General features: G+C 43.7%; 1 protein-coding gene across 2 annotated transcripts in view; it reads right to left on the minus strand.

Annotated features, from left to right (window-relative positions):
- The window catches only part of rbbp6 (retinoblastoma binding protein 6), a 52,591-nt gene that overhangs the window by 10,748 nt on the left and 27,691 nt on the right, over window positions 1-14,152 (minus strand). For both annotated transcript variants that reach the window (XM_086000109.1, XM_086000108.1), the window contains 9 exons: window positions 8,865-8,953; window positions 8,663-8,759; window positions 7,797-7,936; window positions 6,802-6,974; window positions 6,525-6,628; window positions 5,785-6,167; window positions 4,087-4,177; window positions 3,073-3,133; window positions 2,928-2,985 (listed from right to left, as the gene is read on the minus strand). In XM_086000109.1, the coding sequence (XP_085856235.1) occupies window positions 2,928-2,985; window positions 3,073-3,133; window positions 4,087-4,177; window positions 5,785-6,167; window positions 6,525-6,628; window positions 6,802-6,974; window positions 7,797-7,936; window positions 8,663-8,759; window positions 8,865-8,953 (1,196 nt within the window). The remainder of the gene's footprint in view (window positions 1-2,927; window positions 2,986-3,072; window positions 3,134-4,086; window positions 4,178-5,784; window positions 6,168-6,524; window positions 6,629-6,801; window positions 6,975-7,796; window positions 7,937-8,662; window positions 8,760-8,864; window positions 8,954-14,152) is intronic.

Raw genomic sequence — 14,152 nt, forward strand, 5'->3', positions numbered from 1 at the left:
ATGAAATAATACTGGGCAGCCTGCTGGTGGCGCTGTCCAGGGAGAGTATAAATACTCAGGCATGGGCCCAGCTTGCTCAGGACATTCTTTAACAGGAACTAGTGAAGGACACAACTAGATCTCCATGTTGAGAAACAGTTGATTAAAGCCTTGTTTAATACTCAGGCCAAGTGCCTAGTAGTTTTCTTACGTCAGTATGTCTGGGTAAATGCTTCACTGGCCTGTGGGAAACCTGGAAACCAAGACGCCAGAAATAACACCAGCTCCCAGAGATCCTTGTGGACAGCTCAAGCAGGAAGTGAACTGAAAGTCATTTCACTCAGAATTCACATCGCTCTCTGAAAAACTACAAACTGTACTCACTGCAACCTGTCACGATAGAATTATATACTTAAATGGAAAAGATTGACTGAAAAAATGCAAATATAAAGATCTGAATGAAATAGTTAAGAATGCCCAAAAGAGTCAGTGCCATTTGAAATACAATGATTTCTATAACCATATTTCTATACAATCAAAGTCGAAATCAGCTAAATCTAACTGTACTGATCAGCTATACAACAACTTTATTTTGGTGATTAGATGGAGTGGAATGGGGGGGGGGTGGAGGGAAAGTATTACTTTCATTTACATTGGGTTTCATCACATTAAATCATCGCAAAAGTGTTCAACACCATCAACTACCTGCGCTTCAGCATACAGTGGGCCCTGACAACATTCCGGCAATAGTACTGAAGACTTGTGCTGCGCCCCTAGCCAAGCTGTTCCAGTACAGCTACAACATTGGCATCTACCCGGCAATGTGGAAAATTGCCCAAGTATGTCCTGTCTACAAAAAGCAGGACAAATCCGACCCGGCCAATTACCGTCCCATCAGTCTACTCTCAATCATCAGCAAAGTGATGGAAGGTGTCGTCGACAGCGCTATCAAGCGGCACTTACTCAACAATAACCTGCTAACTGACTCCCAGTTTGGGTTCCGCCAGGGCCACTCAGCTCCTGACCTCATTACAGCCTTGGTCCAAACATGGACAAAAGAGCTGAATTCCAGAGGTGAGGTGAGAGTGACTGCCCTTGACATCAAGGCAGCATTTGATCGAGTGTGGCATCAAGGAGCCCTAGCAAAACTGAAGTCAATGGAAATCAAGGGGAAAACTCTCCATTGGTTGGAATCATACCTAGCACAAAGGAAGTTGGCTGTGGTTGTTGGAGGTCATTCATCTCAATCACATGACATCACTGCAGGAGTTCCTCAGGGCAGTGTCCTAGGCCCAACCATCTTCAGCTGTTTCATCAATGACCTTCCCTCCATCATAAGGTCAGAAGTGGGGATGTTCGCTGATGATTGCACACTGTTCAGCACCATTCGAGACTCGTCAGACACTGACGCAGTCCGTGTCCATATGCAGCAAGACCTGGACAACATTCAGACTTGGGCTGACAAGTGGCAAGTAACATTCGCACCACACAAGTGCCAGGCAATGACCATCTCCCCCTGACATTCAATGGCATTACCATCGCTGAATCCCCCACTATCAACATCCTGGGGGGTTACCATTGATCAGAAACTGAACTGGACCAGCCATATAAATACTGTGGCTACAAGAGCAGGCCAGAGGCTGGGAATTCTGCGGCGAGTGTCTCACCTCCTGACTCCCCAAAGCCTTTCCACTATCTACAAGGCACAAGTCAGGAGTGTGATGGAATACTCTCCACTTGTCTGGATGAGTGCAGCTCCAACAACACTCAAGAAGCTCGACACCATTCAGGATAAAGCAGCCCGCTTGATTGGCACCCCATCCACCACCTTCAACATTCACTCCCTCCACTACCGGCGCACCGTAGCTGCAGTGTGTACCATCTACAAGATGCACTGCAGCAACTCGCAAAGGCTCCTTCAACAGCACCTTCCAAACCCGCGACCTCTACCACTTAGAAGGACAAGGGCAGTAGACGCATGGGAACATCACCACCTACAAGTTCCCCTCCAAGCCACACACCATCCTGACTTGGACCTGTATCGCCATTCCTTCACTGTCGCTGGGCCAAAATCCTGGAACTCCCTTAACAACATTGTGGGTGCACCTACACCATATGGACTGCAGCGGTTCAAGGCGGCGGCTTACCACCATCTTCTCAAGGGCAATTAGGGATGGGCACTAAATGCAGGCCTAGCCAGCCAGCGACGCCCACATCCCATCAATGAATAAAAAGAAGTCCTACTGCTGTGAGCTGGCTTTGAATCGAACCCAGGCCGATGGGATGAATGTCTCTTCTCTCCACAGGCGGCAAGAATTTCCACAAAAATCTGTTTGGGGGATAGTCTCACCCCAAGACCGAATGGGTAATGTTTCCTCTTATTTTCTTTTGGTGTGCGGCCCCTTTATCAGGCTGCGTGCCCATTCAAATTTTCGCGCATGCGTGGTTTCTTCCATATAAAAGCCAGCGAGCGGTCTGCGGGGGACCTCCAGACCACCGCGCAGCTTAACGGGAACGTTGCTAGTGAGTTCAAGTAGACAGTACAGAAGTGCTCACAATTGAAAATGTCAAGTGCACAGAGAGAAGCCACAATGATGACAGGTGTGGGGAACTGGAAACACGACACTGGTGCAGTAAAGAAGCCTCTCTAAAGTTGGGGCTATGGTAGAATGTTAGGGGAAACCACAGAGCGCTTTATTCTGCGTTATACTCAACCTGGGAGTGCTTGGTGGTCAAGGTAAAAGGAGTTCCAATCAGCATCTAACCCTGACCCTGGGATTGCTCGCTAGTTGTGCCAAAAAGGAAAAAGTTCCATTCCCCAAAATATTAGAGAGTACAAATTCAGCAGAATTTCGAGAGAGCTTTCATGGTTCTGTAAAATTGAAAACTAGCCAGGAAGGTACAATTGTTGAGTTCGGACACAGTAACTCAATATGGTTCCTACTTACACTTCCCAGCCAGGTCTGTTTCCTGGTGGTCGAACACCACTGGGCCTCATTGGCTGACCTAAACAGAAAGTTCATAGAATTTAATGCTTTGATTCAGTTTTTATAACTAGAAGTCAATCTGAAAACCATTTCCTAAATAACAAACCTGTTGTGGGTATGGACTGTCCATGTGAAGCAGGGTGACCAAGAACAGGAACCTGATAACCCTGAAAATAGAGCACAATGACAATCAAGCCAACCGCATTAATGGTACATCACTGGCTGGGCAGATACAAGTTAATTCACAGCTTGAATCTATAGTGCAGGCCAATGAACCAAGGTCCTTCCCAATCATTCCCATTCAACAGAATCCCAATGCTTCAAACCTCTACCCATTCACTCATTGTATAAAATTCCAACATACCAAACTCCTTCCCATTGCACACAATCTCAATGGACCAAAACATCTTGCCCCATAGGCTAAAATTTCAATGGAGCAAACTGCTCCCCATTCATTCCCATTGTGTAATTGCGAGACCAGAAATTACAGCTTTTCACCAATCAACAAAAACTTTCACCTCTTGACCAGAAGGCGATAGTATAATTATCAGTGAGCTGGACAGCAAGGAAACCTCACATTCAAAGTACACTTCTCCAGTGCTCCAACCACCAATCTAGATTCATGCATTGTTTTTGGTTAATCATCCTGTCATTCTTGTGCATGCTGAATGAAGTCAGTGACCTTTTAGTCACCGAAACACTTAGTTTTACGGTTTAGGCTGAAGCAGCTGGATTTCAACTTCATGCTGCACGCAACTTGCTATTAATTTCATGCTGGGTCCCATTTGACAAACCTGACTTTGGTGAATTATATCACCCATGCCATTTTGGTCCCTCTGTCATTGTATTCCTTCCTGGCCTCTTCCGTTATCCCTCTCTGTATCTTTTGTTTTCTCACTCCTGGTCCCTGTTGCACACAATCCTCTGAAGGGCGGCCTCTTTAGTAGGGTTGGTCTGTGCTAGCTGCAGAGCCCACTGATACATTCTGTTCACGAGGCCTGCTATGTAATGTTGGGGGGTGAGGATGCTCTTTAACAGGTGGGTGTAAATTACCCTCTGTCATTGCATCACGCAAGACAACATATAACTGCACAACAGAGACACATGATCAATGACATACCTTCAGTGCAGAGGGACCACTCGTGGACATAGATGGATTGGCAGTGGTTATTCCAGTAGTGACAGTGACGACAACTGTTTTGCCGAGTTCACTAAGGGAAATAAGAATAAAACACTCTGCTTTTACATACAGTCGAGATTTAACTTCAAGACTCATTTGCAGTTTAGTGATTGTGGGAAGGTGTGAACAACATCCATTTAAACGATATTCTGTTCCGATTATACACCATTTACCACACTCTCAGCTCAATCAGTGCAACATACTCGCCCACAATAAAAGTAGAATATTAACCCTCTGCAACAAACACATGTGCTGCAGACTTTGACACAGAAGTCCAAGTTCTTCAGCTGACTCCCTTTATAGTCTTGGTCTAATGTTAATATTGTAACCAGCGCCCTCCATTCCCATCATATAACAGCTGCGCTGCACAGAATAAACAGCTTACACTGATGTAAAGCTTTACTTTTAAAGACAGTATAACAAGTGGGAATAAAATGACAATTAATGGAGGTGACTGAAGGAATAGAGGAAGAGGTAGGTTTTGAAGAGGCTTTGGAAAGTGGGGAGAAATGCAGCAAGGTGGAAGGGTCTTGGAAGGAAATTGCAGAGTTTAGGGTGACAACAGCTGAAGGCTGTGCCATCAATGGAGCAGAGGGAAGGGGTTGGGACACAGCAGTCCAGACTCAAGAATAAACTGGGATATGCCTTTTTCAGGTTCAAAAATCAGAGTCACCTTTCACTGCCTTGGACAATGCATGTCTCCCTCCCACCTGAAAGGCATGGTCATGGAAATCATTTAAAGACACAGGCAACTGAATCATCAGAACAAAAAAAGGTAAGTGTAGACTTAAAAAGATGGATTTCCAAATGTTAGAAGCCTGTTAACAGATTTTTTGGGGGAAGAGGAGTTAGCAATCACACAAGCACGATTGGAAAGTTCTGACCATGCTAATGACTTTTAAGAAGTTTTATTCTTTTAATTAATCCAGCTTGTCTAATATCACAAGAATTGGATAAGAGTCACAGTTACAGGCTGGAATCCAATCGAGGGTTTTGAAACAGATATCCAGGAGTAAGTTACAGCCTGGAATCCAATCAAGGAGCACGACCACGAAGCACTTCATGTAAGGAGTGAATAATATCTAGAGTGGTGTTCTGGATAGCATAGTGAAGGCAAAGATTTTGGAAAGCAGCAAGATACTGTGATGGGAGCAGCTTCTATGGAAGGATAAGTGAGAGTGACTGAGTGGCTTATTATTGGCTGATGGTTTATATACAACACAACAGATATCCAGGAATTAGTTACACACTGGAATCTAATCAAGAAGCCTAGATTAGAGGAGAAAGAAATCGATGAAATATTGATTGTCATGGTAGAAACGTATAGCACCACATGTGCATTTCATGTGTAGCAGTGGCACAAAAACTATGGACTGAATGGCCTGTTGTGCAGAAATCCCAGCGATTCGGTGTGACCTATTCATCGAAATTTACTGCACAGGAGGCGGCCATTCGGCCCATCGCGTCTGTCGGTTGAAAGAGCGATCCAGCCTAATCCCACTTTCCAGCTCTTGGTCCGTAGCCCCATGGGTTACGGCACTTCAGGTGCATAGCCAAGTACTAAAATCATTTTCTTGTAAAGCAGACAGCAAGATGTTACTGCAGTCCTTAAAAGGTTCCAACAAGAATGAAACTTACAGACTATCCCCTTCCTCGTGCTTTGGAGGTAGCTGATGAACATGAACTGATGCTGTTGACACGTCTGGAGCAGGGACGTTGGCAGTGGAGGAAGCTCGACTAGTTTTCACAGGAGAAGGAGCACGCACTGGGGCAAAAGCTGCACTTGGAAGGGAGGCTAGGGTGGAAGTGTGGCCAGCCTGAGTAGCAGCGACGACTGGCATTTCTGGTGGCTTGGAGATGGCTGTTCTGCTTACAGGGATAACGGGCGGAGGGTTGAGCTGGGGTAATGACCTCAGACTGGATTGCTGACTGTGCATTTGATGGGACGGAGCTTGACGCTGCTGCTGGGTCTTGCGAGTTCTTTTTGTGTAACCAGTTTCATTTTTGAAGTTGTTCACAGCCTGCAAATAAAAGAATTCTACGGCTGAGAATTAAGTTCTGAAATTCCACCCCATTCTATTCCCAACACACACCTCAAATAAATTGCTCTTCCATTTGCACTCAAATTTCTAGAACAGTTTAAGGGTGCATTTTATACCACAGAGATCTGCTAGAAACTGAACTGTAACTTATTGCTGCCAAACCAGAATTGTAAAGGGATATGTTGTCAGTAAATTAGATTTAGAATGACAATGTCACCACCAGACAGATCCATTTTATTTGATATACATGCAAGTTTAAGATAGAGGCTATTAGATTTTGAATTAAAATGCTATGCAGATCATCAAAACTCTTGAGTTATATGTTAGTTGCAATACCTGTCTTAAAAATTTGTTCGCAATCAGAGCATCAGGAGAAACATCCGTTTGGTGGCAGGTTGGGCAGGTGTGTTCCTCCGACTCCAGTAGTGATGTTCTGATACCTGCACACAGCAATAGGAGGGAAAGCAACAAATTACAGTTAAGACTAAAAACACAAAAGTACTTGCACTCAGATCATTGCGCACACCATACATTGGTGGGTGAATAGAGCAATCCCAGTGGCTGACTGCTTCAGGCTTTGTTTGAATAGCAATGCATTCCCCAGGTCACTTACAATCATCACAGTAACTGTTTCCACAGCATGGTATGACAACAGCATCCATCATCAGATCCTTGCAGATAAGGCACAACAGTTCATCAGGGATTGGATCTTCCTCTTCAGATGATGAGGAGGGCTCCTCTGGCAAGAATGGTGGCTTTTCCTTCTTGCCCTGTGCATATGCTTCTCTAGAATACAAAACATTTAATCGTTAGATACTGAACCTGCAGCAGAAACCAAAAAAAGAGACACAAATGCTAAAAATCCAAAAGAGACAGAAATGCTGAAAATACAGAGCCGGACTGCCAGTGAAAAGATAGCCTAATGTTTTGGGTACAGACCCTTCATCCAAAATGGTAACTTGTGTTTTCCCCTCTTCACTGGAGGTAGCTCAGAAAAAGTCAACCAAACCGCTGCCCAGCTTAAGGCATTTGAACTATGAGGAGAGGGTGAACAGCCTGGGATTGCATTCTTCAGAGAAAAACATGAGCTCCTCCGAGCTTGCTCAAGTACTCAAGATTATTAAGGGAATAGACAAATTTAACCCCAATATATTTGAGATTATCACAAATTCTCAAGCTTAGAACGTGTGACAATCCAAACATATCACGCTTCAATTTATCTATTCCCATAAGGATGTCAGCGATTTTAGGTTTAATTATTTCATGCAGAGGTTGGTTAACATGGGGAATGACTGCCTGGGAAAACAATTAAGGAAAGTAGGGTGGAAAATGTTGATGGGAGAATTGCACAGTTGTGGAGCTTAAACCCCTTGCATCACGTGAGTCCGATATATGTAAGGATAAAGGGATCAAGGGATATGGGGAGAAAGCAGGGACAGGGTACTGAATTTGGATGATCAGCCATGATCTCATTGAATGGCAGAACAGGCTCGAGGGGCCGAATGGCCTACTCCTGCTCCTATCTTCTATGAGGAATTTTTAACGAAGACTGACTATCCACCAGACGAGCAGCTCGGTATTGTAGTTAACAGAAGTTAAAGTACTTACGCATCAATTGTGGGTATGGCATATTTCCCAGTGTTGGTGAGCATCGCACCCTTCATGTTTGGATCATCGACCTCTACCATAAAACTGCGGGGAATCCCCGTGCTCTTCTTAATCCTTGGCACAGCTTCAAAATTTCTGTCCTAAATTTTTGCAAAAAAAAATAAAAATCGACATTTATTTTTAAACTGTATGTAACAATACAGCAGCGCCCATACATTAGGAATGTGCAGTCAGAGCGTTTAATGCTGAACTAGCATACATCTCTCAGCCACCGCCTTGACTTCGAAGCTTGTCTATAATTACGAAGACCCAGTTGTGCAGCTGTATCGTGGAGCAGTGAGCGTGCATTAAAGCCAAGCGTTGGATCAATTTCCGGCTCTCAACATCCGTAAGGAACCCGGTTTCACTTTGCCTGGCAAGCCCGAGGCTCACTCCAATGCCAGGACAAAACACAATTTGAATTGCCTTAATGTTAGAACTTGCTACGCTCCAACTTTACCAAAAGGTTAAAAGGAAATCCATCCATCTCGGCAGCGAATAATGAATGACCGAATGAAGTTGCCTAACACTGTTAGATTTGGCCACATGTCCAGCAGATGACCAGTGCTTCAAGTGGACACCTCAAAGAGAAGGATCAAAGGCTCCATTCTAGATCAAATACAAGTACAGCCTGCAGCAATATTGTTCCACCACTAGCAAAACTTTTAAATACATTTCTGAAGCATTCCCGACTGGACCAACTTGTTCCTCCAGTTTGATCATTGCTGCACACTGGCCAGAGAAGGCAGGTCGTTTCAGGATCTCACTTCAAGAGCAACACACAGTATTGTTACTACAAAATAAAAGGTTGAACCATGTTTACCCACCCCATTTGTTGGGCAGTTTTTAATGTAATGGCCAGGTTTTCCACAACGAAAACAAGTATATGTTGGAGGAGGAGGACCCAAAGGTTTCTTCATGTAACTACAAAAGAAAATTAAAAAAAATACCATTAGTACACACTGCCAATTGCTCTCTGTGGGGAATCAACCAATTAAAATTTGAAATTGCATCTTCTTTCCAACTTACTTGACTGGATCATATTCTTGACCAGATTGAGTCATCATTGCCTTAATTTTATCTTCCTCGGAGGCGTTAGCTTCAGCCAGATTGGCCGTCTGTTTGACAGGCGTGTGTTACAAAAAAAGTTGTTACCCTGAATTTACTAAACACTCCAGCCCACATCCTGTAAAGAGTAGCAGGAAGCCCTGTCCCTATTGCTATTATACTATCAGTAAGTCCACTTATATACCACCTTCCATCCAGCTTGCCGATGATCTGGGGGGAGTTCCTCAAGCCCGCTACCTGCAGCCAATTATAATACTTTTAGGTGGTCGAAGGCATTATACGCAGTTCAATTTAATGTTCCAGGGACCCCACTGAAATCCTCAGTGCCATGTCACAACCTCAATAAAGGCTGCTGAGGTTGAGGTGACTATTTGCAATTCTTCAAAGACCAAAACAACCCGAAATGAAAATGGTATTTGTTACTAATGGGGAAAATCCTGCAAAAAGGATTAAAGCAGAAATGCTCTTTTGTAAAAAAAAAAAAATTAGCTCGGAAGAATTTTTACTTAAGTGGATTATTTGGGGGGCTGTTGGCCAATCAGAACGATGTCCATGTTTCCTGGAATCTAGCACTTGTTTCAGCAAAAAGACAGAGAGGCAATGATGAAAGCTGGGTCAATGAGTGAATGAAGATCACGCTCACTTCTGGATCAATGCTGCAGCCTCAGTGTAACAAGTACAAAAAAGCAGTTCATTTAAAATTTAAATCAAAAAAATCAGGGAATTATTTTGAATTAAACAGGAGGCAAAACGTAAACTTGCACAAAACAAAAACAGCAGCTGCCAAGAGACTTCTTTTTAGTTTGGGGACTTGACTTGGGGTCAGTATCTTGTCTTCCATCATTTTACAGTAATTTAATTCAAACCTTGAGCTGCGCTGACAGTCCGAGCATGGGAGATGTAATGTCGCAAAGTTCTTCGAAGCTCCCACACCGAGCCATTCGGGTTCGATTCCACACAGCATACACTCAACTCAGCCTTTAGCGCCATTTCAAACAAACAATCTCACACATGTACAGTAAAACCCTTGGTAAGATCAGCTCTGCCGACAGTTACATCCCTGTAAATTCTGCTTGCGTGGCTGACCACTTATCAGTTTCTCAGCCTATGTTTTCATTGGGTATTCAGGCATTTTGATTAGGAACGAGTTCAACTATTAAAGCACTGAACTTAACAGACATTACACATTGTGATGTGTTCGTTTTTCAATGCCAGTGTACATCAAGTTAATACAAATTTAATTAAGTGACCGGTTGTAAAACTCAGCTATTAAAATAAACTGTAATGAATTGGCACGCTATACAATGCAGGCAGGGAAGATTTAGCGTAGCGCCCACAATTTACCATACAATGAGTCCTCAATCGGCATCAGGGGAAACACTGAAATTTCTAATAAGTTGGAGGAGAAATGGTCACATTAGACTGTCACCTGTCACCACCCAGTTCAAAGGCGAGACTGGGAATACTGGAAAAAAAAATCTAAATTGGGGCAGCATTTATTCCTACTGAAACACAGGATAACTCAGAGCAGCAACTTCTGAGGTTCTCTCATTGTCATTGGTTATTAGAGATTATTCGAGTTTTTTCCAGTGGGATTTCATAGTAATGAAAGCAGCACACAAGCACTCTGTCCTGATCAGGCACTGCACCGAGATTGTTAAAAGCATGGTGTAACTGGCAAAACATTCAGAATATGCACACCCACTGTGAAACCTTCCATCCAAAACAAAAATCATCTGCACAAGTGGCGGCAACTTGGCAGCATTTCTCTTACTTTTAAAGAACATAAGAAATAGGAGCAGGAGTCGGTCATTTGGCCCCTCGAGCCTGCTCCGCCATTCAATGAGATCATGGCTGATCTGATCTTGGCCTCAACTCCACTTCCCTGCCCGCTCCCCATAACCCTCGACTCCCTTATCGTTCAAAAATCTGTCTATCTCCACCTTAAATATATTCACTGACCCAGCCTCCACAGCTCGCTGGGGTAGAGAATTCCAGATTCATGACCCTCAGAAGAAATTCCTCTTCATCTCCATTTTAAATGGATGACCCCTTATTCTGAAACTATGTCCCCAAGTTCTAGATTTCCCCACGAGGGGAAACATCCTCTCTGCATCTACCTTGTCAAGCCCTTTCAGCATCTTATATGTTTCAATAAGATCACCTCTCATTCTTCTAAACTCCAATGAGTAAAGGCCCAACCATATATCCCTCCTTAAATAGAGACCAAAACTGTACGCAGTACTCCAGGTGTGGTCTGACCAACGCCCTGTATAATTGTAGCAGGACTTCCCTGCTTTTATACTCCATTCCCTCTTGCAATAAAGGCCAGCATTCCATTTGCCTCTCTCATTACTTGCTGTACCTGCATGCTAACCTTTTGTGATTCACGTACAAGAACCCCCAGATCCCTCTGGACAGCAGCATTTTCTAATCTCTCAATATAAATAATTTGATTATTTTTCCGATAACATCACATTTTCCCACATTATGCTCCATCTGCCAAATTTTTGCCCACTCTCAACCTATTTATATCCCTTTGCAGATTATTTGTGTCCTCCACTCAATTTGCTTTCCCACCTATTTTTGTATCATCAGCAAATTTGTCTACAGTACACTCGGTCCCTTCATCCAAGTCATTAATATAGATTGTAAATAGTTGAGGCCCCAGCACCGAGCCCTGGGCACCCCACTAGTTACAGTTTGCCAACCTGAAAATGACCCATTTATCCCGGCACTGTTTTCTGTGAGTTAGCCAATCCCTATCCATGCTAATATATTACCCCCAACACCATGAGCTCTTATCTTGTGCAGTAACCTTTTATGTGGCACCTTATCGAATGCCTTCTGGAAATCCAAATACACCACATCTACTGGTCCCCTTTATCCACCCTGCTCGTTACATCCTCAAAGAACTCCAGCAAATTTGTCAAACATGATTTCCCTTTCATAAAACCATGCTGACTCTGCTTGATTGTATTATGATTTTCTAAATGTCCTGCTACTACTTCCTTAACAATGGACTCCAGCATTTTCCTAATGACAGCATGTTAGGAACAATCCACTCATTAACATGGATAACCCACCTTAGCTCAGCTATCTCCCCGCACCCCGCCACTACAACACACTCACATGACTAAGTTTGGAACCACCTCACTAACAAATAACCCCCGCATGATAGTAGAGAAACAACCCCCACCCCCAACCATAATGGAGGTAAGCCACTGTTAGAACCAAGGTAAACCCCACCCCTCTCAGTAGTTCAGGTAAGGCTTCTTCGGCAGCACCTCCCAAACTTGCAACCTCTACCACCTAGGAGGACAAGGGCAGTCAGCGCAGAGGAACACCACCACCTCCAAATTCCTCTCCAAGTAACACACCATCCTGACTTGGAAGTATATTGCCATTCCTTCATTGCCGCTGGGTCAAAATCCTGGAACTCCCTCCTTAACAGCACTTGGGAGTACCTTCACCACACGGACTGCAGCAGTTCAAGGCGGTGGCTCACAACCACCTTCAAGGACAACTAGGGATGGGTAATAAATGCTGGCTTTTGGATTACAAGTCCAACAACATAACCACTATGCTACTGTTCCCTTAATGTCACAAGTTCCAATAACAAACCCATACCAAAAGCACAGAATGGTTGAACATCAGACTTTTTAAATATTGGACACAAATATGTAATCAACACAATATTGCACTAAATAGCAGTGCATTACTGGTTTACACTAATCAGAATGGCCTCATTATGCTGGGTCTTGCAGATAGTAGAACTCCATCTCTCTCTAAGTCATGGTTACCAGAAGGTGGACCTGTATTTTTCTGCTAGTCCCAAGGGGCTTGTTCCAGTGCGCTCTCCTCTAGCTGCAGTATTCATCATCCTTCAGTGATTCCACACAGGTAAGTCAGATTTTAAACTGAACCAGTCATTGAGATTTTCATCCCACCATCCATCCTCTTCAGGTAGCACTCCCTTGGTTACTTTCTGGGTTTTAAAAAAAAATACAAGACCAAAGGAAGCTAAAAACCGTAACATTAAGCAAGGGCTCCAATCTACTCAAACGTTGATCACTGTTAATTAACAGTTTCTGTCCAAAATAGTCATGCAAAAACTACCTGTAGAGTACAACACAGAAATCAAACCCGTAGGGAGTCACCTGAAAAGGAGGGGGGCAATTTGGAATATGAAGAAGTTCACGTGAAGAATGAGGAGCACAACAGACCTAAGGGTGAATAATTTAACTTTTTACTAACCATAAATAGCTCATTTGAGGGGGAAAAAACCACAAATTTTCCTTGCTAGTTAGTAGCACTGTAGAATATAGGCTCCACACCAAGAGAGAGAGGAGAGGGGGAAGAAATTAGAAGAGGCATCATTGGTTGATCCGAATTTCAACACAATGAAATAGTTTGTGCCCTAAGTGGTAATCAAGGTCTTCTCAGAAGCTCATAATTCAAATAGGGTTTGAGTGGTTACCAGAGTGGTAGGAAAATGTCCAACTAGATGGAATTCAGACATCACTTTGTTCAGGATTTTCAGTCAACGTTCAAGTACTGTGGTGTGTCCCCATGGCAAATGAGTTAGAGTATTAAATGGCTACGGTGTGCAATTATCTTAGCCTCTCTCTGGCTCGAACAGCCAGTGTGTGGAACTTGATACACTAACAACCTGTGGCTTCTTGTAGTATCAGCTTGTGTATTTCAGATTGAGAGTACATGCTTCAGTTAGGAAGTCCAGTTTTCCAGTTGCAGGGCCTGAGATTCTGATGTACCGTAGCACTTACCTTCATGTAAGCAGGCTTTTTACACCGTTACGCAGCAGATTTTATACTTCTGTAAACAAGATTTTATAGATTCCATGCACAGCTGGTACACCAAATTATCATGCTCCAGCACTCCCCAAATGTAGTCACAACGGAGTCCAGCACGAGCAGTCATGAACACACCAAAGCCACATTCCCCGATACCACCCAATGCAGTCAGCAGGAAGGGGTCTGCACCGAGAACAGGTTCCTTCTTGTGGCATTTGGATTTTTATATTGGAGTACTTGCACTTGATGCATCAATCCCAAAGTTTCTGGGCCAATTTCCTATTAGCAAAATGACAGCTCATGGGAGATACTGATCAGCACTGAACCTCTTTTTGGAAGTTCCTTAGAATTTGACAGAACCCGTATGAGGAGTGGATTGGCAAAGTACTGGTCACAGCTAGGAAACGCCTTCTCTGTAGTTGCAGCAGGTTTTCA

Source organism: Somniosus microcephalus, chromosome 11 (assembly GCF_052327205.1).
Source record: "Somniosus microcephalus isolate GS21.2 chromosome 11, FLI_Smic_1.0, whole genome shotgun sequence".
Lineage (NCBI taxonomy): Eukaryota > Metazoa > Chordata > Chondrichthyes > Squaliformes > Somniosidae > Somniosus > Somniosus microcephalus.